The following is a 25,186-nucleotide window of genomic DNA, read 5'->3' as shown; positions in this document are numbered from 1 at the left end:
TTAGTAATATGCATTGTTAAGAACCTAATTTGGACAACTTTAAAGGTAATTTTCTCAGGATTTTGATTTTTTTTGCATCCTCAGATTCCAGATTTTCAAATAGTTGTATCTCGGCCAAATATTGTCCTATCCTAACAAACCATACATCAATAGAAAGCTTATTTTCTGAGCTTTCATAGTATATATACACATCTCAGTTTTGTAAAATTTAAACTTATGACTGGTTTTGTGGTCCAGGGTCACATATAAGCTATATATAGTGCACAAACACCTTCTCAAAGGGCAGACAAAGAAATGTCACATCATATTTAAACATTTTTATTGCAAACCATATAAGAATATAAAATAAACACTGATGAACAAGACAATAATTTATGCATTACATAAACGCGATGAGGTTTCCATCATGACATGATACTCCAGTTTAGTCAGCCAAGAAATGTTGAGCAAGGGGTAAATGAGAACACTCCAAATAAAAGAGAAATCCCTTACACACAGAATGGCCCGTGTCTCACAGCATTTAGTCCTGACTGGAACTCATGTACGTTCTTGAGGCGTCTGATCGTGTCTGTGTTTGCAGAGTCGAGGTACTGCGGCTAGAACTGAGTTTAAGATCAGTCTACTTCAGTCAGGCCACATGGACGTCTGAACTCTTGACCTCTCTCATGGATCCATTTGTTTGACACTGACAAACGACATGATTTGTAAATGAGAATTGGACGGAATGGACATTTGATGCATATAAAACAACCTACTTCTTAAGCCAGGCTCATTTAATTGTAGTTTATTTAACAGTAATAGCAATTAGAGGTCGACCGATACCAATAGCTAGGTTGAACAACACTGGTCGATACCGATTAATCAACCGATAGTTTTTTAAATGAATACTGAATGGAACTAAAATAGTGGTCTACTAAATAAAAAAGGGACTGAACCACACTTTGTAAAAGATTAAATCTATTAATATTAATTATATATTGAGCATTGAGCAGTGCATGAAATGTTAACAAAAGTAACTTAAACATTTCAAAATATCAGTTAATGTTTAATTAATACACATTCTAGCTTTTATCAAACTAGTCAGTGCTTCAAATGAACTCTTATTGTGAAGTGTTACCATTTCATATCAACAGTCAAGCTAAACATCTAACAACAAGCGAAATCTATATTATAGCTCTCTATGTGAAACATACTTTACTAGAGCCACAGAAAGAAAAACATTTTGCTAAAAAAGCGCCATACACACAATCTTCCAGGGAGAAGTCTTTATGTACTTTTACATCTATTTGGAACAGATATTATGTATTTAACTTTGTGATGGTCCTCTGTAAACTATCGGCATGGATTTTTGCAGATAACCGATATTTCCGCCAATCGACTATCGGTGACGATTAATCGGCAAAAACCGATACATCGGTCAACCTCTAACAGTAATAATTCTCTCTCAGAACAACATAGGATTTAAGCATTTAAAAAGTACACCAATCTGCAGCCCATTCATGGTATCAGCAGTGTTTAAACACAATACTTCACATGAGTCTTACGTACGCTTACCCCATTTACTGCCTACTAGAACAGGACAGGCTGCGTGTCTCGTTCTGTAGTCTCCTTCTCCACTTTTAAAAAGGTTGTACCAGAACACCGCTGTTCCCTACAGAAACAAGGATCTTTTAGAAGAAAAATGCTGCATCTCTAAAATAACTAATGGTAACTCTTTAGTTTAAGGACCAATTCTCACTAATAATTTCTATTCATTTAACTAGCATTTTGGCTGTCTATTAGTATTTATAAAGCCTTGCATGAGCATAATTTAGATCGCTTAATACACCCATAGCTAAAATAACAACTCCCTTAACTATTAATAAGCAGCAAATTAGGAGTTTAGTGAGAAATGGACCTTAACTAAATACCATCTGAAGATTACAACATGATGCTGATATCAATATCCACATACCAGGGTAATAGATGGGTGATATATACACTATATTGCCAAAAGTATCCTTCTAATGAACAGGTTTGACTACTTTAATAATCTTCATGAGTACAAATCTTAATGTTTAAGCATTTAATGATATTCTAGGGGATTGTGTGCTTCTAATATTATAGCAACAGTTTAGGAACAAATCCTTTTCTATTCTAACATGACAATGCCTCTGTGTATAAGGCAAGGTTCAAAAAGAAATGATTGATTCAGTCAGTGTGCAAGACCTTGACTGGTCTGCAGAAAGCAAAGTCCTAATCTCAGCTGAACACCTCTGGAGTGACTTTAAATGCAGACCTGAGCCAAAAACTTATCACCAAACACCACCAAAAGTAGTGGGTCACTGCTTAAAAACAGAAAATGGCACTTCCAAAACTATGGCAACAAAGATGGAAACAGACTTTATGGATGTAAAAAATGTATTTCCATCTCTGTTGCAACAGTTTCTGAAGTGTCTAAAATGACTGTAGCCATATTTAAAGTTGCTGATCATCAGCTGAGATGAGGACTTTGATTTTTGCAGACCAGTCAAGCTCTTCCACACTGGCTGAATCAATCCTTTCTATCTGAACCTTGCCTTATACACATAGTCAAACCTATTAATTATTAGAAGGGGGTGTCCCAATCCTTTTGGCAATATAGTGTAACTCTTAATACGGCATTAAAAAAACTGAAATAAAAGAAATAAAAGAAAATTTAAACTTAATATAAATGTTTTCCTCAATATTAGTGTAGGGTTGTTTATGAACAATTTGTTTACTGTGTGTCAAATTAACAAAAGTAATCATTTAGTTCCATTTTTTATTATCCTTCACTGCATAATGACAATTTCCTAAAATAAGATCAAGCTTGTGTAGGCAGATGGAATTTTAACATTGAATGCCTGTTAATTTAACAAAATGACTTGAATTGTCATTTTAACTAAGTAGACTAAATGAGAGAGTAAAGTGATCCAGTTTAGATCTTCTCATTAATTCCTATCAGACTAAGAAATAAAATGAATAATTAAAAAAAAAAAGATTTAAGAAAATATATATTGAAAAAATATTTACTCAAAATCATTCAAAATGTGTTTTTTATAGTAAATTTTGAAATTGACATGAGGGAAATGGTAAGAGTTAACCACCAATGCAATAATCTCAAATAACCAAATATTAGTCCATTAATCGGTCAAAGCTTCCTTTTTTTTCCTCGCACTGAAATAGAATAAAGAAATAACATTTACAGGAGTATGTATTACTGCTTACACTGTATCTACTACATATATAGCACATAGCTACACCATTGTAGTACCATCATCACTGATATAATGATTACACATATTTTATTAAGTTATTTAAAATATTTAAAAAGGTTGTCTGTACCTTTCTAGGCCAAATAACAGCACCAAAATCAGGGAAAACTGTCGCCCCGCCAGCCTCAACATCACTCATCTGTTATGAAGAGAGATTATTAACATCCACAAAGAAGTACAACATGGTATGTCATTTTTCACATTTTTGTTGGAGAAAATTATAAACAAAATAAAAATACCACATAAAGCAGAATCTGCATGAAATTTTTGAAAACTTACATAAAGATGTCCAAAATAAAATTAGAAACAGAAGTAGTATTAAGAACCCAATCATTGTATTGTATTTTAGTGCATTTGTTCTTGTAAATATCGTACTGTAAATAGCATTTAGCATTTAAAGAGTGCCATTTACTTTTAAAGGCAGACACTGCAGGTGAATAGGGTAAAAAAACCTAAGTTATCACCTTACTCACCCAGTTGATTGATTACATTGATAATTGCAAACATTTTTTGTATTACAAGTTTTCTAAAATGTTAGGTTTAAATATGCAAATGAGCCAATTATTTAATGAAATATGCACTAATTTGCATACATTACTAGTGCAAAAATCTAAACACTGGATGAAGTCAGTTTCAAAATTCTTGATTAAATTTAAGACATATTAAGAGTCAAATGTTTTACAGAGGGGATTTTGGGGGTTTTGTCACTCCATAATTCAGAAAAAACAGAACAGACAGAAAACAATGTTTTTTTTTAAGGAAATAAAATTTATAAAATCAAGCAAATTATATATGAGCAAATCCCTCTGTAAAAACCTCCAGGATACAGACAGAAATAAAAAGAGAAAAAGAGATTTATGGCTCAGTGTAGAAAAAAAAAAATCATTTTGAGAAAATTGCCTTAAAATATATGCATTGCAATTGAATCAATTGACACAAATAGATAAAGTGCTATAAAAGAAACACTTAACACTGTCTTTTGGATGTGTACTTTCCACTAGTCTGAAAAAGCACTATGAAAAAATAAAAAGCCCAAAATCTCTAACTTGACAGGTGCATAAAAAAACAGCGTTTTTGCCTGCATTAATGCTATAAAACTTTCTCCTGGTTTTAAGTAAAGAGAGAGTCTTTCTTTTATTTTTATGATTTTGTTGTATTTTATTATACTATGAAACATTTTGGATTAAATGCATCTGCAAAAGAGATATTCAAAGATATTATATTGTCACACAACATGCATGGTGGCATAAAAAGCACTGTGCAAATGGAAGTTCAGTGGTTCTCAAGCGTTCTAACTCCAAGACCCATTTAATATTTTTTATTACTTTTCCAGATCTATAAATCACTTTTGTGGCAACCTCATATACCCATATTTTTCAAGACAGTGTGAATCCTGATTCTTCAAATGGAAGCAAACAGTTGTTGTGGGTTATATTTGTGACCCTGGACCACAAAACCAGTCAGTAGGTTAAATTTGACAAAACTGAGATGTATATATAATATGAAAGCTTAGTAAATAAGCTTTCTATTGATATGTGGTTTGTTAGGATAGGACAATATTTGGCCGAGATACATCTATTTGAAAATCTGAAATCTAAGGGTTCCAAAAAATCTAAATCCTGAGAAAATCACCTTTAAAATTGTCCAAATTAGGTTCTTAACAATGCATATTACTAATGAAAAATTACATTTTTATACATTTACAGTAGGAATTTTACCAAAAAGTCTTCATGGAACATGATCTTTACTTAATTTCCTAATGATTTTTGGCATAAAAGAAAAATCAATAATTTTGACCCATGCAATGTATTTTTGGCTATTGCTACAAACATACCCCAGCGACTTAAGACTGGTTTTGTGGTCCAGGGTCACATTTAGAGTCACCTGGCTCATCTTAAAGCTTGTTCTGTCTGATTGTCCCTGGTTGAGAACCACAAGTGTAATGGTTAATGTTGACATGGATTTATGTTGGCCGATGACATGAGGCCTGACGCAGAGAGCGAAACCAGGCGCCACAAGATAAACATACTTACATAATTTAAAAAAGTAGCCACACGATTTCCAGTGCCTAATGATTTGAAAGCATCAGGTTCATCTTTCTATGAAGATATAAAATTTTTAGAGTAAAGACAGGGAGAGAAGCAGAAGCACAGCACATGTACTTACGTAGTTCAGATAGGTGGCAAGTCTATTTCCATCAACCTTGAGGTTGCTGTCAAAAGGACGCTGCAACAGATGTTTGGGACTTTTAAACCAGACTGAAGTGCAGTAGGGAATATCTCCGCCTCTGAGGCAACATTACTTTACATTCAAAATGACAACATACCTAAGTGTAGGATGTCAAATAAATGTACAAACATGTACTCAGTTTACAATAAGCTTAGGAGAATATTCAGCTCTAGTGGTTTATAAAGTGCTGTTGTCAAAATCGAAATTTTCAGAATCCGTAAATAATCAAGGAAATGTATTACCACCAGCCATAAAAACACGCACTGTAAGCTGTTATTCCAACCTTTTACGTTAAGAGGCGTTTACACGACACCATTTTCAACAAAAAACAAAAATACTTGTGCATTTTGGCTTTTCTTTTAGAGAACAGCTGCATTTTAGGGGCCTGCGATTTTTTTGTAAATTTGACCAAAATGTGAATTTGTTAAAACAGTGATATCCATATCACAAGTTGAATCTAAAGAAATGCATTTTAAGTTGTTTTCATGGATCTGTTTGAACGTGGGATCGTTTTAACAACATTGTCAGTCTGCACATTGCAAAAAAGATTTCCTGTTTTGTTTCCAGCCTAAGTATCTGAAAATTCTTAAATCAAGAAGGATTTTCGGTTGCACTTTCTATGAAGCCCCTATTTATAATACATTATAAGGGTATTTCTAAGGCATCATAATGAATGCATAATGCATTATAAAAACCTTATAATATGTTATAACATTATCTCATGAATAATCATAACAACAATTATAATACATTATCATGCTTGAGAATTTGAGGTTATAGCTTTTAAGATTATGATTATTCATAACACACAATGGACACCATATTAAATCTACTTCATTTATAATGAACCATATCATACTACATTTATTTTTTACATTAGATTATGTTTTATTTTGATGGTCCCCTTAGTCAATTTACTATAAGATAAACTTTCACCTTAGAGTATTAGTAGACTTAGGTTAAGGTTAGGCTTAAAGTTAGGCTGCAAAGTTACTTAGTATATATTTTAATAGTTTAATAGTTTTTAGCATACTACTAATAATAATTACTGCTAGCTGACATGCAGTTGAAGAGTTACTTATCAAAAGCTGACTAAATGGTATCATCAAAATAATCAAACTGATAATACAAATGAGTCATATTACACATTCATCTGATCTAATGCCTGATCTTAGGGTTCTTTGGGAAATATTATTAGAATTACTTAAAGGTGGTCTTTGTATGCATTAAGTAAAGTGACATGAGTAACATGGCAAGATATGAGACTTATAATACGTTATAACTATGAGGAGGTAATGATACTCTTAAAAGCTATAACCACAAATAAGTCAAATTTATAATACATTAAAACTGTTATGAATACTCATGAGATGATATAACATAAGTTTGTTTTTTTATAATGCATTATGCAGTCATTATAATGCCTTAAGAATACCCTTATAATGTATTATAAATACAGGCTTCATAGAAAGTGTTACAGGAATTTTTAGACAAGCAAAAAAAAATTTGTTTTTAGAAAAAAGTTAAGTGAGTTTTTGCTTGAAACCAGCAAAATAATCTGCCAATGGGTAAGAGAAATACTCTTGTTTTCTGTTTGAAATAAGATTTTTTTTGCTTAACCTATTGGCATATTATTTTGCTTTTTCCAAGCAAAAACTAATTAATTTTGACTAATTCTTTCTGAAAGCAAGACATTTTTTTGCCTCGATTTAATAATGTTTTGGCTGGAAACAAGACAAAAACAAATCTAAGTAAGAAAAGCATTTTTTGCAGTGGACGCAAAAACTTTTTAAAAATGCAAAGGAAGAAAATTCTGTTTTTAGTTCATAGTCGTCGTGTAAATATACCCTTAAACACATTTTACACTGGTAATTTTGCCATCAACTGACACACTATACTCTACATGAAAGAAAATACTAAATAAAATAAAACTTTTAATAATTATCATACTTTTCTTAATCAAATAGAATCTTTTTTTTTATTCTTTAGGGAAGTTTAGATTGTCCACCTTTAGTTAGTGACTACTTCTCGTTTATCAAAAATTGTTATATGGTTATACAGTTGAGAAATGTGTGTCATATTGTGTGTCAGCTGACAGTAAAAAAAGGCCCAATGACATATAAATGTGGATCTGGACCACAAAACCAGACATAAGGGTCAATTTTTTTTTTTTTTTATTGAGATCTATATAAATAAATATGCTTTCAATTGATGTATGGTTTGTTAAGATACAACTATTTGAAATCTGGAATCTGAGTGTGAAAAAAAATAAAATAATAATAATTTAAAAAATCACCTTTAAAGTAGTCCAAATGAAGTTTTTAGCAATGCATATTACTAATAAGAAATTAAGTTGATAGATTTATGGTAGGAAATTTACAAAATATCTTTGGGGAACATTTTTGGCATAAAAGAAAAATTGATCATTTTGACCCATACAATGTATTTTTTGCTATTGCTACAAATATACTTGTGCTACTTGAGACCGGTTTTGTGCTCCAGCATCACAAATACTCTAAATTATCAGTGAAATGTCAATATGGCATTGCACTGTTCTCATACAAACTCTGACTAATATTTCTTCATGCACATGATAGTTCTGGTGTGAAATATCATGCCACATAATTAAAACAATGATGCAATTCTTGGACAAAGTTCTTACCCTTGAGAAGTCATAATGTGGTTCATATTGACCTCCAACGCCGTAGTTAGCCACCTACAATTCAACAGAAGTTATACGAAAACAAATTCAGTTAATGAATCACAACAAAGACAATTCACTGTTCGAATGAGCATTATAGTGTAATAATATGTTGTATTATAAATGTTTTTATGTGCTGAGACTAAAGACCTATGGTGACAACAGACTGTGTGATCTTCAGCAGTACACTGCAAAAAAAAATTATCTTGTTTCCTGCCAAAATATCTAAAAATTCTTAAATTGAGTAAAAAGTAAGAAGTAAAAATAATTGTCTTGTTTTCAGAAAAAATACATTAAATTAAGGGAATTTTTCCTTGAAACAAGCAAAATAATCTGCCAATGGGGTAAGCAAAATAATCTACTTTTCTGCTTGAAATAAGACTATTTTTCTTCCCCCATTGGCAGATTATTTAGCTTCTTTCAAGCGAATACTCACTTAATTTTGACTTTTTTTGAAAATTTTCACTTGTCTAGAAAACTCTTAATTTTTTAATATTTTGGCTGGAAACAAGACAAAACATCTAAGTAAAGCATTTTTGATTTTAGAAGAATGACCTGTAAAAGTTCTGCAGTGTCTACAGTTAATCCAGTGATGTCCTCTATTCTCTGATTGACGCGTTCGATCACCGGATCATCTTCCCCTTCTAACCATGCACTGCAAACACACCAGAAGACAAGAGAATAATGACAAAATTCTGTTCAACAGCTTTGTCTTAATATCAAATGGGTGCACTTATTAATGCATTACCAAGGGGTGAAAAGGACAACCAAATCAGAGAATGAAACATTTCAAACTAAATTAAATCATATAGTTATTTAGCTGGAAATTTAATGAAAAACACAGTTTATTCAAGCAATATCACATTAGCAAGAGTGACGTTGTTCTAAATACCAAAAACTATGAACAAGATTTCCTGTCCACTGATATTCACACAAATACAGAGCCTTGCAAAAGTATTCATACCCAGTGTTGGGGAAAGTACCCCCTAAAAACCTACTAATAAGTTACTTAGTTACTTTTTATGGAAAGTAATGTGCTACATTACTTTTGAGTTACTTTTTAAATCTGAGCAAGGCTTGCTTGTTTTGAATATAAAAGTTTTAATTTTTGTCAAATGTGAAAGCCTATTCACACCAAAAGTCTCAGGCTTAGAGAAAAGTAAATTCACTTCTGTACAGTACACCGCAGAAGAAAAATGTCAATAAAAAAAGGGGGGAAAAAATGTTAGATTATCTTGAGTAATTTTTGCTTATTAGTGTGGATGAATTGGATCATCGAAGGTCGGCAGCAAAGACATCGGTTAATAAAATGGGATTATTTTTTATTTAATATCTCCATATTTAATTATTGCAGGTTTGCGTCATTTTCTGAGTTGAATTTCACTGTTTTTATTCATTTTGAGGAATGCTGTATCTTTTTATTTAGCGAGTGAGATGAATTAAAGCATGTTCACATTTATTCTAAAACTAAAGTAACATCTTACTCACAGTTTCTCTCAACATGGGGATATCAGTGCCCTCCAAAAAGGCAAAGCGCAGTAACTACACATTTGGTCAAAATTGAGTTAAGGCTTAAAATGGACTTTGTGACAACTGTTTTGTCTTGTGGCAAAGTCTCCTGGTTAAATTGTGTCCCGTTTCAGAGAAACAAGAGTTTTTCAACAGAATTTCAACATGTTTGACTAGCTGCTGTAAAAACTTTAAAGACATTTTTCTCAGTTTCAGTGTTGGTGTAGTTACTGCACTCTGCCTTAGGAGGGTAGTATACTTTGCATTGCAAAATATAATATAGCCCAGCCCCAGTTATATTATGTGACTTATCAAGCCAGACATGAACACTATTAAATGAACTTACTGTGTGTGTATGAAAAGTGCTTACCTTTTGGAAACTCTGTAATGGGCGACTGTCAGAACACCTGTGTTTGGATCTCTCACTGTGGCTCTTGCAAGCTATAGAAAATAACTCAGAATTAGATTTGCATTCACATTCAGATTTCAAGCAGATGATCAAGGGGAGAAAACGACATAGACTCACATGTAGCAGTAAAAATATAAATGTATTTATATTGTGCATTTTACAATTACGTATAATTAGTATTTCATAAGTAGATAAACTTCTTTGGTAGCAGATGCATGCAGGAATCTCCAATCATTTAATCCTCTTAAACTGCATTATTGCTTTCATCTGTCTCCACTTCATCTAACCAATCTAACCAACAACCGATGCATAAAACTGGTCTGCATTTTTTTTTTTTTTTTGATAATATACATTACACTTTATGTCTCAATACAGAAAAAGATCATTGCAACTTTAATCCACTAGCTAAACAAATGTGTTAGTTTGTCATAAACTGATGAAATAAAACTGCTTTGTTTAATTGAAAACACAAATAAGTCTTAAAAAAGTCTCTCAGGTCTCATCTTATCAACTCAATATTTCTATGTCAATGCAGCAAGCCTATTAGCCTTTATTTTTAGTTTCTTAAGTGCCTTTGACCCATACAGTGTATTTTTGGATATTGCTACAAATATACTTGTGCTACTTAAGACGTATGTTCTTAATTATCACAGAAAGTCAATGTGGCTTTGCAACGTTCTAATACTTCTTCATGCAAATGATAGTTCTGGTGTGAAATATGATGCCACATAATTGAAACAATGATGCAATTCTTTGCATCATTGCACAAAGCTCTTACCATAAGATTACATGATGTGGTTCATATTGACTTATTTTTATTTATTTTTAGTTTCTTACAGTGTCTGTAGTTTTTTTTTTTCTTCTCAGTGAATGCATTATGTGTATCAATTGATTCTCAGCTTATGCTTAGTTTGTCCACAAGGTGTCAGCATTGAACTGGGGTGTTTCACTCTCAGCAAAGAAACAGAGGACATGGAACAACCACTGAAGATGTCAAAACAATAGGCGCCCACATTAGCAAATGCATGTGTGACTCCAACATCCAACTCTATTTTAAGAAGAAAATGTGGAGGAAGAATCTCTATTGTGCATGTGTTGAATGCTTGAGTCTACACACGCTATCAAATACACTTAAAAATATATATGCTTTGGGCTTTAGGGTGAACTATTCCTTTAAACTGGTTAAATGAGAAGTGAGAAAAGTTGAAGTTGAAGTAATTTATGGATTTGAAAGATATATTTACAATATATACACATAGAAGGGACTCTTGCAACTATTACAAAAGGTTCAAATGCTCACTGATGCACCAGAAGGAAAGGGGAACCTTTGAACAGAATGAAGATGTGTACATTTTTCTTATTTTGCCTAAATATCATGTTTTGTTTTGTTTTCCATTTAATACTGCCCTTCAGAAGCTACAGGAGATACTTGTTGTACAAGATGTTTCCCGGAGGACAAAATTATTTACCCTGATCTTCAAATTCAAAAAGGCTCTTAATGCATGTTTTTCCTTCTGGAGCATCAGTGAGTGTTTGATCTTCTGTAATAGTTGCATATGAGTCCCTCAGTTGTCCTCAGTGTGAAAAGATGGATCTCACAATCATACAGTCATTGTTGGAAAGGGTTCAAATACACAAAAATGCTGAAGATGCATTTGCAAATGCATGTGTGACTCCAACATCCAACTCTATTTTAAGAAGAAAATGCAGAGGAAAAATCTCTAGTTTGCATGTGTTGAATCCACACATGATGTCAAATAGAATATACTTTGAAAAGCTGTACATTTACTGTGAGTATACACTAGCATACACTTAAAAAAAAACTGTGCTTTCGGCTTTAGGGTGAACTATTCCTTTAAATTGGTCAAATGAGAAATTAGAAAAAAAATTGTATACATTTACTATTAAAGTAAGTAATTTTATGCATTTGAAAGATGTCTATTCTGCTCACCAAGGCTGCATTTATGTGAACAATAGCACAATGCAAACTGTAATATTGTGAAATATTATTACCATTTAAAATACCTCCTTTGGATATATTGTAAAATATGATTTATTTCTGTGATGCAAAGCTCAATTTGTCAGCATGCTTACTCCTGCCTTCAGTATCACATGATCCTTCAGAAATCATTTTAACATACTGATTTGCTATTAAATAGAATTAAACTGGTCAAATGGTTGACATCCTTATGCCTATATACTGATATACTGTGCATCTGTCTGTCTAGGGTTTGCACACTCACCTTGGGTTTGGCCAGCTCCTTGATCTTCTCGATCTCTTCATCAGAGAGGGCCTCCAGAAAGCGAACGATGTGAGGACTGTCCCACTCGTCCTCCTCCTTCATCGGCTTGAGCAGCAGACGTGGGTTCCTGTTGCCATCGCGATAACGGCAGAACAGTCTGCTCTGTCTCTTTGTAGTCTGTAGGGAAATTAAAGAAAAAAAAATGTTAATACCTTTTTATAACAACCTAGAGCTTGTTTAGGATTTTTTTTTAAATGGATGCATTTCAATTTAAATTCAGATTAATTTGGATCAGCATATGTCTATGCAGCAAACTCTGATCTGAAATAAACATTACATAAACATTACACCATGTGATAAAATCTATATCTTGGTTTCCTATCGTACTGTTTGCATTAAGCTTTAATAGTAAATATAAACATTTTTTCTAAAGTAATTGTTTTTATGCATTTGAAAGATGTCTCTTCTGCTCACCAAGGCTGCATTTATGTAAACAATAACACAGTAAAAACTGTAATATTGTAAAATATTGTTACTATTCAAAATAATTCATTTATATTTGAATATATTGTAAAACAATTTATTTCAGTGATGCAAAGCTGAATTTTAGTCTCATTACTGCAGTCTTCAGTGTCGCATGATCCTTGCTGAGTTGTTATTAATCATTGTTCATGCACAAGTATTAATAATGGTTTTTCCTATCAGTGTTGACAATTTTTTGTCATCTGTGGACACATTTGTAAACCTTGATATATTTTATGGATTCTTTGAAGAACGCAAAATTCAAACAGTATTTATTTAAAACATTATGAATGTTTTTACTGTCACTTTTTTTTTAAATCAATTTAATGCATCCTTTTAAAATCGTACATACCCTAAATCTATAAATGGTCGTGTATTATAGTTACCATAAAAACTATTAAACAAAAAAAAATGTTTTCAACATTGATAATAATCTAAAATGTTTTTGAACAGCAAATCAGCATATTAGAATGATTTCTGAAGAACCATGTGACACTGAAAACTTTTGTACATTTTTCTTATTTTGCCTAAATATCTTTTTTTTTTTTCCATTTAGTACTGCCCAGTACTAAGCTACAGAAGATACTTACATGATTCCCAGAAGACAAAATAAGTTAAAATTACCCTGACCTTCAAATTCAAAAAGTTTTCAAAATGCAAAGTTTTTAATGCATTGTTTTTCCTTCAGGAGCATCAGTGAGTGTTTGAACCTTCTGTAATAGTTGCATATGAGTCCCTCAGTTGTCCTCAGTGTCAAAAGATGGATCTCAAAATCATACAGTCATTGTTGGAAAGAGTTCAAACACACAAATATGCTGGAAAAACAAAGAATTTCTGGGACCTAAAGAATATTTCTGAAAAACAGCAGTCAGTTTAACTGTTCAGGACAAACAAGAGACTCATGAACAACTATCACTTAACAAAAAAAAACACAGCTGTGGATCATTCAGGTGACAACATAGTATTAACAATCAAGTGTACGCAACTTTTGAACAGGATTATCTTAATAAATTCAACTCTTGTAGACTATATGTGAACATCTTTTATGTGAAATATCTAATTCAGGTCAGTACTAAATAAACAATAACATGCATTTTGTATGATCCCTCTTATTTTGCAGATTCTCAAAGGGGGATGTAAACTTTTGACCTCAACTGTTATACCCTCAGTTTCATTTGGGATATAAGCTGTGCTCACCATTTTGACTCCTTCTCCCCTGCAGAGGGCCTCATAGACCTCTCTCTCGGGCAGGTAGTCTTTGGGCCGCTCGTATGTGTCCAGCTGAATGGGCCTCTCATCCGCAGGCTCCTGCTCGCTCCGACCCCTGTCCCTCAGCTCCTTAGACAGCAGCTGCTCAAAGTAGCGCAGGTTTCCTCCTGCCCTCTGGTGGCTGGGATCTGCAAGTACACATAGCACAGGGTATGCAATTTGCAATTGAAAAAGGTCTTAGATTCCATGCAATAAGAGTTTTTTAGAGCTGGTCAAACATAACCAAGATAGAGAGAAATGGCCTACCGATGGCCACCAAGCGTCGGGTGAGTTCGATGGCTCGTGGCAGGTCACCCATCTGATAGACTGAGTAACTAAGATAATCCAAAATATCAGCTTTGGGCGTCTTGGCGTCTTCTCCCGAGTCCATTTGTCTGAGCGCCTGCTGCATCCACAGCACTGAATGATAGTAGTCGTTCTCATTGTAGGCCAGTTTCCCCATGTCAAAGCAGTCATCAACTGTCAGCAAAGCATTGTAGCGCACTCCTGCAGACAGAACGTTACATCATTTATCACAGGTTTTAGTATGGATATTATATTGGACCAAGTGTTACGTTAAAGGAACACTCCACTTTTTTTGGAAATAGGCTCATTCTCCAACTCCCCCTGAGTTAATAAGTTGAGTTTTACCGTTTTGAAATCCATTCAGCTGTTCTCCTGTTCTGGCGATATCACTTTTAGCATAGCTTAGCATAGATCATTGAATCCTATTAGACCAGTAGCATCATGTTCAAAAATGACCAATGAGTTTCGATATTTGCCCTATTTAAAACTTGACTCTTCTGTAGTTATATCGTGTACTAAGACCGGTGAAAATGCAAAGCTGCGAGTTTCTAGGCTGATAAGATTAGGGACTACACTCCCATTCCGGCGTAATAGTCAAGGAAGTTTGCTGCCGTAATATGGCCGAAGCAGGCGGAGTATTATCAGAAATGAGTTCCCAGCTAGTTTAGCATTTGCACATGTGCTGCGTGGTATTACTGCTCCTGCTTCGGCCTTATTAAGGCAGCAAACTTCCTTGACTATTACGCCGGAATGGGAGTGTAGTTCCTAATCTTATCAGCCTAGAAACTCGCAGCTTTGCATTTTCACCGGTCTTAGTACACGATATAACTACAGAAGAGTCAAGTTTTAAATAGGACAAATATGGAAACTCGTTGATCCTTTTTGAACGTGATGCTATTGGTCTAATAGGATTCAATGATCTATGCTAAGCTATGCTAAAAGTGATATCGCCAGAACAGGAGAACGGCTGAATGGATTTCAAAACGGTAAAACTCAACTTATGACCACAAGTTAGCACTGCCTCGAAACCTTTTGAGGACTGTCAGGGCATGGTGTCAAAAACACAATCTGAGTTTCAAAATGATACACCAGTTTGTTCACAAAACACATCTTATGACAAAAGTAGTATAGTTTTTGGGATCTTGAGCCAAGCAATCAGAGAAAAAAATAATTTTTCCTTCTAGACTTTACATTCAAAAGTTTTTTGCATAAGCATGAGTGCAAATTTAAACAGTTGGTGGCGCTAGTGGGTTTGAGTTAGAGACTCCAAATTTACTGTGGTTAATATTGGGACTTTCCTCTATCTGTGTGCCAAATTTTATACCTTTCCCGCAAGGAAAGAAGGAAGGAAGAAGCAGTAGAAACAACTAACAGTTACAATAGGTGACTAAGTACCACTGGTGCTTGGCCCCTAATTACCAAATCAAGGTAGCATTCCAAATGGACAAAAATGCTGGAAAACCAAAGAATTTGTGGGACCTGAAGGATTTTTCTGAAGGACAGCAGGCAGTTTAACTGTTTAGGACACACATGGGACTCAAGTAACGCAAGTTGCGTAATAATATTACTTTTTCCAAGTAACTAGTAAAGTAACGCATTACTTTTCAATTGACAAGAAAATATTAAAAGAGTTACTTTTTCAAATAAGTAACGTCAGTTATTTACTTCCCTCATTTATTGATTAAAAGCTCTCCTGTCCCCATGTTGACAGAAATTGTGAGTAAGAATAAATGTGAACATGCATTAATTCATCTCACTCACTAAAAAACAGATACAGTGTTCTTCAAAATTAATAAAAACACTGAAATACAACACAAACCTGCAATAATTAAATGTGTTAAATAATACAAATATCCTTTATGCATTTAATCCCATTTTATTAACCTCCGATGATCCAATTCATCCATATTAATAAGCAAAAATTACTCATGATGATGTTGACATTGACATTTTTTCTTCTGCGGTCTACTGTACAGACGTCAATTTACTTTTCTGTAAGCCTGAGACTTTTGCTGTGAAAAGGCTTTTACATTTGCCAAAAATAGAACTTTTTATATTAAAAACAAACAAGCAAGCCCTGCCCAGATTTAAAAAGTAATGCAAAAGTAACATAACGCATTTCTTTCCATAAAAAGTAACTAAGTCGCGTAATTAGTTACTTATTAGGGGGTAACTTAATATTGTAATGCATTACTTTTAAAAGCAACTTTCCCCAAAACTGGTAACAACACAGTATTAAGAATCAAGGGGATGTCAACTTTTGAACGGGGTCACTTTTATAAATTCAACTATTATTTTCTCTTATTGTCTTATTAATATAATCAGCTTTTTCTCATAAAGACACTACTTAAGTCTCAGAAACCCACTGATAGTGAGTGTGCTTGATTTGTTCAAATTCAAAAGTGTTTCAATGACCCTCTCAGCTTATCACTGTCTCTTTAGCTGCTATCTCAGCACAGGACTCAAAATGAAAACAAAGAAGTCTGAAAACTAGAGTTGGAGTTACCAGAGTACTGCCCCTGACCTGGCAGTTTGCCTTTGGAGAAGCTTTCCGAGTCCAGCTTATACGTGTCCTGCAGACGCATGAGCGCTTTGGCTGCTCCCTTCTCATCCTCCTCATCAGGGAAATACTGTCTGTGCACAGACATGTTTGATATGAAGCCTGAAGAAGAGAAGAGAAAAATAGGAGGTTCTTATTACACATGATTTTAAGGCATCTGGTGTTCACTGAAAAAGAGGATTTGAGAATAACTGGTTACTTAAGACACAACGATTTGAAGTACTCGACTCTTATTGGACAATAAAGCAGTATTCATGTGGTTAAATATTTTAGGCATAGTTCATCCAAACATTTATTCACCAGTACAAGTATTTTTGTTTTGTTGAACACAAAAGGAGATATTTTGAAGAATGTTGGTCACCAAATAGCTGCTGGTAGCCATTGACTTCCATTGTATTTTTTTCCCCTACTATGGAAGTCAATGGCTACCGGCAACTGTTTAGGTGGAGGGTGTGTAAAAGACAGAATTTTTATTTTTTGGGTGAACCATCCCTTACATACATGTATTTATTTGTTAAAAATACATTACTAAATAATCAGCATCATGCTGGGGTCCTGATGACCATGCAAGGTTTATGTCCCGTGGCAATGACTTTATCGCTTGCATGAGTTACATTTAAGTGGAAACATTCTCAAGAACTCCACGTGGCAACATGTTGTAACACATGTTCACACAAGCTCACATTAGGGAGTGAAAAAAAAACACCCCTGGCAAAGTGTGGTTTTGGACAATTTCAGCCCAGTGTGAATCATCTTTGGGCAATCCTTCAGGAGGCTTGGAGTAATTGATCAAGTCAATGTTTGAATGAACTGACAGCTCAGATGCCAAGATTATGCAGAGCTGTAATAGCTGCTAATAGTGGATTATATAATTGAAAACTTTAGCTGTTTATGTAATAAAATATGTTCTCGTAGTTTGTGTTGTCCCTTATCAGTGCAAAATGAGCACAAGTTTTTACAACATTGATAATTAAAGTAATAAATCAGTATATTAGAATGATTTCTGAAGGATCATGTGACACTGAAGACTGGAGTAATGGCAGATGAAAATTCAGCTTTGCATCACAGGAATAAATAATATTTTAAAGTATATTAACATAAAAATATATATTTTGAATTGCAATAATATTTTCTGTCTTTTTGATTACATAAATGAAATTAAATGAATGAGCATAAGATACTTTTTTCTTTTAAAACATAAAGAAAAATCCTACTGATCCCAAACTTTTGAGTAGCAGTTATATATATATATATATAGTTTTAAGTGAGTACAATGTATGATTGAGGATGGATGAAGATGAATATATTTACAGTAGTTGTAAGTTGGAGTTATTACTTCATTATGCAGTGATATGGAAAGCTACAGAGAACATCAAATTCTTCCCACTGTATATCAACAATAAAAACATAGTCAAAAAATTTGAAAGTAACAAATAAGTGATGTAACATGTAAATGTGAAGAATGTTATAAAAAATGCAATCATTTTTTTTAATTGTAATAGTATTTCAAAGTATCACTGTTTTTATTTCATTTTTCATCAAATAAATGCAACATCTTTTTAAAACATGTTTGTAATGATTTCAAATTGTATACAGGTAACATATACAACTTTTTATATACTTATAAGGGTTTCCCTTTTTTTTTTTGGCCTGTTCTGGGATCTCTACCTTCACCAGTCCAAACAAGTTCAACATTTGCTTCAGTGTAAAACTCGTTGTAGAAAACGATGAAAGATAAACATACCACAAAATTACAGTGTCAAAAAACACAACTATCATAAATCTGTCCAATCCAGACTGTTTTCTGATTATAACATTCCTCAGTGCTTTGTCACAGTTAAATCTTCCGTGACTCGTGATAAACACTGATATACTGTACCATCGGATGGGTCCTGCAGCACCAGACTCTCTAACTCGGACCACTCCGTGTTGAGTCTCTTCATCAGCTTGTAGGCGTTCACCGGGTGAGCCAGGAAGCCTTCAGGGTCCGACGTGGACGCACGTGTCAGCAAATCCAGCTTATTAGCCCAGCTGAAACCAGCAGATGGTCAAAAAACAAACACGAATGAGTCATGGATTCATGTGTAGTCATATTAAAAAAATGCATAGTGAAAGATTCACCTCTTTACAGCTTCAAGTTTAGACTCTTCTGCTTCAATGTATTCTTTTAGGGATTGAACAAGCTCCCTCTCTGTAAATATCAGATCTGTCATTTGGCCTATGAAAGGAGAACACAAATTTCACCATTAAACACTGACGACTAAGAAATGACCACAAAACCAAGAAGGCATTTTAAGATGTTACAGCACATTTATTTTTATTTTTAAGCTTTACAAGCCAGTCGTGATTGAATAATGATTACAAAGGGAGCATTCTTTGATCACTTTCTATATATCATTTAAACACCAGATGACTTTCATGCAACTAAGAGAAACAGTGTGACAGCCTTGTTTAGCAACTGCCTTGGCTTGGTCTAATGAATGACTTGATTCAGAATTTTACCAATCGATGTGAAGATTTCTGCTTGTGCGGGAGAACAGAAGGATGATAGAGTCACCAGCGTTAACATCAGAAACGTTGCCATTGTGAGGCAAAACCTACAAGAAAACCAGACATTTTAGAAATGTGCAGACTTAACCAAAGTCTTCAATCAAAGATTGTTAAAAATAGAGTTTTATTCACCAAGTCTGCGCATATGTGTGTTAAGCTGGCTTGCTATTGAGGACTAACACTAAATACTGAGCCAAGTCAGTTTTTTGGTGCTTAACCACAAATGGGTCAAGAAACAGCTGCAGAGCTTTTATTGCTGGTGAAAAAAAGGAGTAGGACTAGAAAAGACATTTTATACAGTAACCGATTGCTTCTACATACACGCACACACACGATACATTGCATATATACACGTTATAATTGCAAAAATGTTATACATACATATATACATATGATACAATTGCAAAAATATTATATCATTTAGTTAAGAGCCACTGAATGCATTATAATGCATTATACATACAGTACACTACCAGTCAAAAGACTTGTTTTTAAGTCTCTTCTTTAAATATTTAACTTATTTTTTCCAAAGTACAGCAAAAACTGTAACATTTTGAAATATTTTTACATTTAAAATAATTGTTTTCTATTTGAATATATTTTTAAAAAATGTATTTATTCCTGTGGTTTCAAAGCTTTTTTTTAGCATCATTACTCCAGTCACATTATCTTTCAAAAATAATTCTAATATTCTGATTTGCTGCTCAAAAAGTATTTATTATTATTATTATTATGTTGAAACTAGTTCAGTAGATTTTTTTCAGTTTTTTTAATGAATTGAAAGTTCAGAAAAACAGCATTTATCTAAAACAGAAGTCTTTTGTAACATTATAAATATCTTTATCATCATTTATGATGTCCTTGCTAAATAAAATGTAACGATTTCTATAATTCCTTTCCCAAAACAATAAAATAAAAAGTGTTTGAATGGTATTTGAATAGCTTTTTATTTCAGAGAGATGCTGATCTTTGAATCTTTTTTATTCGTCAAAGAATCCTGGAAAAAAGTACTGAAAAAACTGTTTTAAATATTGATGATAATAATCATAATCAAAAATGTTTCTTGAGCAACAAATCAGCATATCAGAATGATTTCTGAAGGCTCGTGTGACACTGAAGACTGGAGTAATGATGCTGAAAATGTAGCTTTGAAATCAAAGGAATAAATAACATTTTAAATAAACTGACATGGAAAATTGTTATTTTAAATAGTGAAAATATTTAAAATTGTACTGTACTTTGGATCAAACAAATGCAAACTTGGTGAGCAGAAGACACTTCTTTGAAAAAACATTTAAAATCTTACTGCTCAAAAACTTTTGACCAGAAGCGCGTATGATTTTTAAAACAGCTTTTGCCTTCATTTGACAGTACATTATTAATTTGTAAGATTTTTCTGGGGTAACTATATATTGCTGATGTTATGATCGCAACCGTTTAAGTGGAACTAGTCACAGCCACAAACACCAAACTCTTGGTGTAAATGTGAGGGTGGGAAATAACTAAGCTTTTAGCTAATGACCGCTCATTACTGTCAAAGTGCACGACATGCCAGAACGAACGGTTGAACTGGGCGTGGGTGAAATTGGCTGAACTTAGAATGGAAACCACAGAGAATCCACACGTCGTTTAAAACAGGTCACCATTTGAAGACCTCACGGTTCAATCTGAGTCGCTTTCAGAAACACAGTCCGATTCCAACATGACTTTTAATGCACTGCAGTTTTAAGCAAATCTCAAAAACTATTTTTCAGTGAATTAACCCCTTAACGGTCACCCTTCCACCCTCTGGGACGCCTAAGTTAAAAATCTGAATCTAATCATGACAAACTATATGTGACCCTGGATCACAAAACCAGTCTTAAGTCGCTGGGGTATATTTGTAGCAAAAGCCAAAAATACATTGCATGGGTCAAAATTATAGATTTTTCTTTCATGCCAAAAATCATTAGGAAATTAAGTAACGATCATGTTCCATGAAGATTTTTTTGTAAAATTCCTACTGTAAATGTATCAAAATGTAATTTTTGATTAGTAATATGCATTGTTAAGAACTTAATTTGGACAACTTTAAAGGTGATTTTCTCAGTATTTTGATTTTTTTTGCACCCTCAGATTTCAGATTTTCAAATAGATGTTTCTCGGCCAAATATTGTCCTATCCTAACAAACCATACATCAATAGAAAGCTTATTTATTGAGCTTTAATATGATGTATACATCTCAGTTTTGTAAAATTTAACCTTATGACTGGTTTCGTGGTCCAGGGTCACATATATCGTTGGAAAGATCTTAGGCTCCTAAACAGATATTTTACTTTTTATGTGTTACAAATTATGTAGTAAAAAAAGATTAATTTATGACAAGAGTGCACCTCAAAAATCTACTTCATAACAGGAGTTCTGCCCTTTGTCACAAACAGACTTCATTGTTGCCTTTTTCCCTGTCACACTTCAGAAATCATAAGAAATTATACATCAGTTGAAAACTTAAAATATCAAAATTCACCCTTTGAATTTATATAGTTATTTTAAAATCAGACAATGAATTAACATTGAAAATCTACATCAAAGTCATATTACAAAATGTTTTCATTCATGAATTATAAAAAAAAATTAAGTTTGAATTCTTAATTTTCACATCTGACTTCTGTCACTAAACTACTAAAAACGTTCCCTGCAAAAGACCTGAAATAGAAATAGAACAAGTGGGTGATAACTATTGAATCATTAAAATAACAGATTGATCAACTGCTTGAGTGAATCAGTAATTAATTAAACGATCACATACGGTCAGATCCAATTCACTCCAAACATCTGGGGTTCAGACCGACTGTCTTCGCACCTACTTTCTAACTAAACTTATTTTAATGTAAACTCAGCAGCGTTTGAGACTCTTCAGCTGCTGTTGTTTATGCTAATGGTCCTTTTAGAGATTCTGAATGGAGACGGGTCACTGCGAGGCTCAACATTTCTTTCCAATGTGTGAAAATAGGGCACAATTCACACTCTACCAATGACTCCCGGTTAGGAATTAAGTCGAAGTTTCACATCACAGTACATCAATTCAGCTTAAGGCAAATGGCATAAGCATACTGTTAAAAAAAAAAAAGCCTAAGCCTTAAAGGAGTAGTTCACTTTCAGAACAAAAATGTACAGATAATGTACTCACCCCCTGTCTTTTTTTCTTCAGTCGTAATGAAATGGTGTTTTTTGAGGAAAACATTTCAGGATTTCTCTCCATATAGTGGTCTTCTATGGTGCCCCCGAGTTTGAACTTCCAAAATGCAGCTTTAAAGGGCTCTAGACGATCACAGCCGAGAAAAGAAGGGTGTTATCTAGCAAAACGATGGGTTATTTTCTAAAAAAAAAAAAAAAAATTGCAATTTATATACTTTTTAACCTCAAAAGCTTGTCTCGTCTAGCTCTGTGTGTACTCTGTGTAAAGATTAAAAAGCATATAAATTTGTTGTTGTTTTTTTAGAAAATAACCGATCGTTTCGCTAGATAAGACCCTTCTTCCTCGGCTGGGATCGTTTAGAGTCCTTTGAAGCTGCATTTTGGAAGTTCAAACTCGGGGGCACCATAGAAGTCCACTATATGGAGAGAAATCCTGAAATGTTTTCCTCAGAAAACATCATTTCATTACGAATGAAGAAAGAAAGACATGAACATCTTGGATGACAAGGGGGTGAGTACATTATCTGTCCATTTTTGTTCTGAAAGTGAACTACTCCTTTAAGACTAAAGCAACACAAGTTCTAAACTCCCACATTTCTGCAGTGAGCGCTTAAGTGATGACGACATCTTCTAGAAAACTTCTGTCTTTCCCAAGAGGATTTGCTGCTTACAACAGCGTGTGCCTCTGGTTTTCAACTGCTGTTGAACATCAGCAATATAACTCTATAACATATAACTCTAATAAAACAATCCATAACTTCAGCTACATTTAGACACTAATGTATGTAGCACACAGTGTTATAAACACACTAAATAATATTTAACAATATTAATATTAGACTCCTTACAGCAGCTAACGGTGGCCCCTGGATCCACTTAGAAAATGTAAATAAGTGTAAAACCAAATAAAAAAGTGATTTAAAACCTGCAGAAAGAAAAACACTTTTCCTGACACAAAAAGAAATTAATATAAAACAAAGAACTAGTATTTCAGATATCAAAACATTACTAAATGTTCAAACAATATAAACGCACCCATACTGTTTTGAAACATGTTTTACACTCACAAGAACACTATTTCACAACTTAAACTTAAATATCAGCCAAAAGTCTGAACAAAACCGTTAGTGTAAGACATTTAGAAGTGTTTAAAGGCGATATGTCAAAGGTAAAAGTCACTATGTTGCTGTTACATGACACGCAGAGGTGTTACAGATCAAAAAAACGACTAACAAACATAAAATGGTTAAAATGTAAGAACCCTTACCTCGATTTGAGTTGTAAGTGTGAACGTGTGATGGGACAAACCCACTGAAAGAGCTTTATAGCGACTCCTCCGTTATGTTTCAGCTGTTTTGCAGTGATTTTGTCGCTGCCACGTACAGATGAGCCTCTCAGAACATTTTCCACACGCGTTCACAATCCTCCTAATAAACGCGCACACGCATTCCCGAACTCCATAGCGAGCGGCTATATTAGCAAAAAAAAAAATAAACTGAATTTAACAGCGTCTAATATTACATAATATTAACTGATATATACTTGAGTACAATATATCTGCATATTAACAGTCAGTGGCTCTTTAATGGCATCGAAGGACGACGTCTAAACGCAGATGAATGAGAATTGTTTGTTGACCTGTCTCTGCGTTACAATATAGCGCTGATAATGTACAAGAGAAGTGCGTTTTGCTAGAACTTACTGTTTTGATCCGCTTATGTTCAAGCCAAATACAGGTTTTTGGATCTTAATCGATGCATTTGATCAATTCAGAGGTTTACTACACGTAAATTTGACCAACATCCGAGATCGGTGCGACACAGAAAGTCAGGCTCTACACGGAGATTTACGGTAAAAGGAAACATGATGAACTGCACGTTCTCATTTGACTTGGAGCTCTGCTGAATCGTTCAGTCTGTAACATAATGGACATAAGAACTATGTTTTAGAAACATTTAGGCAACATAAAAGTTAATTTGTTTCAATACAGGGCTATATGTACGGAGACAAAATACAGAAATCAATAAATGTAGAAATGCATAAATAAATGTAAAAATAAATAAATGTAGAAATATAGAGATAAATGTAATATAACACAAATGGTCCAAAAATATAGAGGACAAGTAAGGACTTAAGTTTAAATAAATGAATAAATACATAAATTAATACATTTAGAAATACATTAATTAATGAATGAATACATACATAAATAAATGTAGACATGCATAAATAAATAAATGCAGATATGCATTTTAATAAAAAAAATTATTATTATTATTTTTACATTTATTTATGCATTTCAACATGTATTTATTTCTTTGTCCGTACATATTATGGAGAACAAGAAATTACTTAAATATAAATAAATGAATAAATACATTAATGCATAAATGAATAAATGTAGAAATACATAAATAAATTAATAAACAAACAAACAAACAAATAATTAATTAATT

The 25,186-nt window shown here is 33.4% G+C and overlaps 1 protein-coding gene across 4 annotated transcripts; it reads right to left on the bottom strand.

Moving 5' to 3' along the window:
* Positions 1–302: 302 nt before the first annotated feature.
* On the bottom strand, positions 303–24,563 carry p4ha2 (procollagen-proline, 2-oxoglutarate 4-dioxygenase (proline 4-hydroxylase), alpha polypeptide 2). 4 transcript variants are annotated; one of them, XM_073824173.1, is made up of 16 exons: positions 24,433–24,563; positions 23,998–24,200; positions 19,505–19,599; positions 19,124–19,220; positions 18,882–19,033; positions 16,949–17,104; positions 14,404–14,643; positions 14,086–14,285; positions 12,367–12,543; positions 10,085–10,155; positions 8,761–8,860; positions 8,167–8,220; positions 5,442–5,501; positions 3,346–3,414; positions 1,555–1,651; positions 303–685 (listed from the first exon to the last, which is right to left on the bottom strand). In XM_073824173.1, exons 3-16 carry the CDS (start codon positions 19,584–19,586, stop codon positions 615–617), a joined length of 1,626 nt encoding a protein of 541 aa, XP_073680274.1. In that variant the 5' UTR covers positions 19,587–19,599; positions 23,998–24,200; positions 24,433–24,563; the 3' UTR covers positions 303–614. The 4 variants fall into 4 exon arrangements, with proteins under 4 accessions (XP_073680274.1, XP_073680273.1, XP_073680276.1 ...); XM_073824172.1 differs by lacking the exon at positions 5,442–5,501 and adding an exon at positions 5,309–5,374; XM_073824175.1 differs by having other exon boundaries at positions 16,967–17,104.
* Between the last annotated feature and the right edge of the window lie 623 nt (positions 24,564–25,186).

The sequence above is a fragment of the Garra rufa genome, chromosome 19 (assembly GCF_049309525.1).
Source record: "Garra rufa chromosome 19, GarRuf1.0, whole genome shotgun sequence".
In the NCBI taxonomy this organism is placed as follows: Eukaryota; Metazoa; Chordata; class Actinopteri; order Cypriniformes; family Cyprinidae; genus Garra; species Garra rufa.
The sequence above is the reverse complement of the archived record's forward strand: the minus strand, read 5'-3'. Positions and strand labels throughout refer to the sequence as shown.

Coding starts and splice junctions, on each gene's coding strand:
- p4ha2 (XM_073824172.1), bottom strand. CDS start 19,586: ATGGCAACGTTTCTGATGTTAACGCTGGTGACTCTATCATCCTTCTGT. Junction 19,221..19,504: donor AGAAATCTTCACATCGATTG/GTAAAATTCTGA, acceptor CTCCTTTCATAG/GCCAAATGACAGATCTGATA. Junction 17,105..18,881: donor GCTGCAGGACCCATCCGATG/GTACAGTATATC, acceptor TCTCTTCTTCAG/GCTTCATATCAAACATGTCT.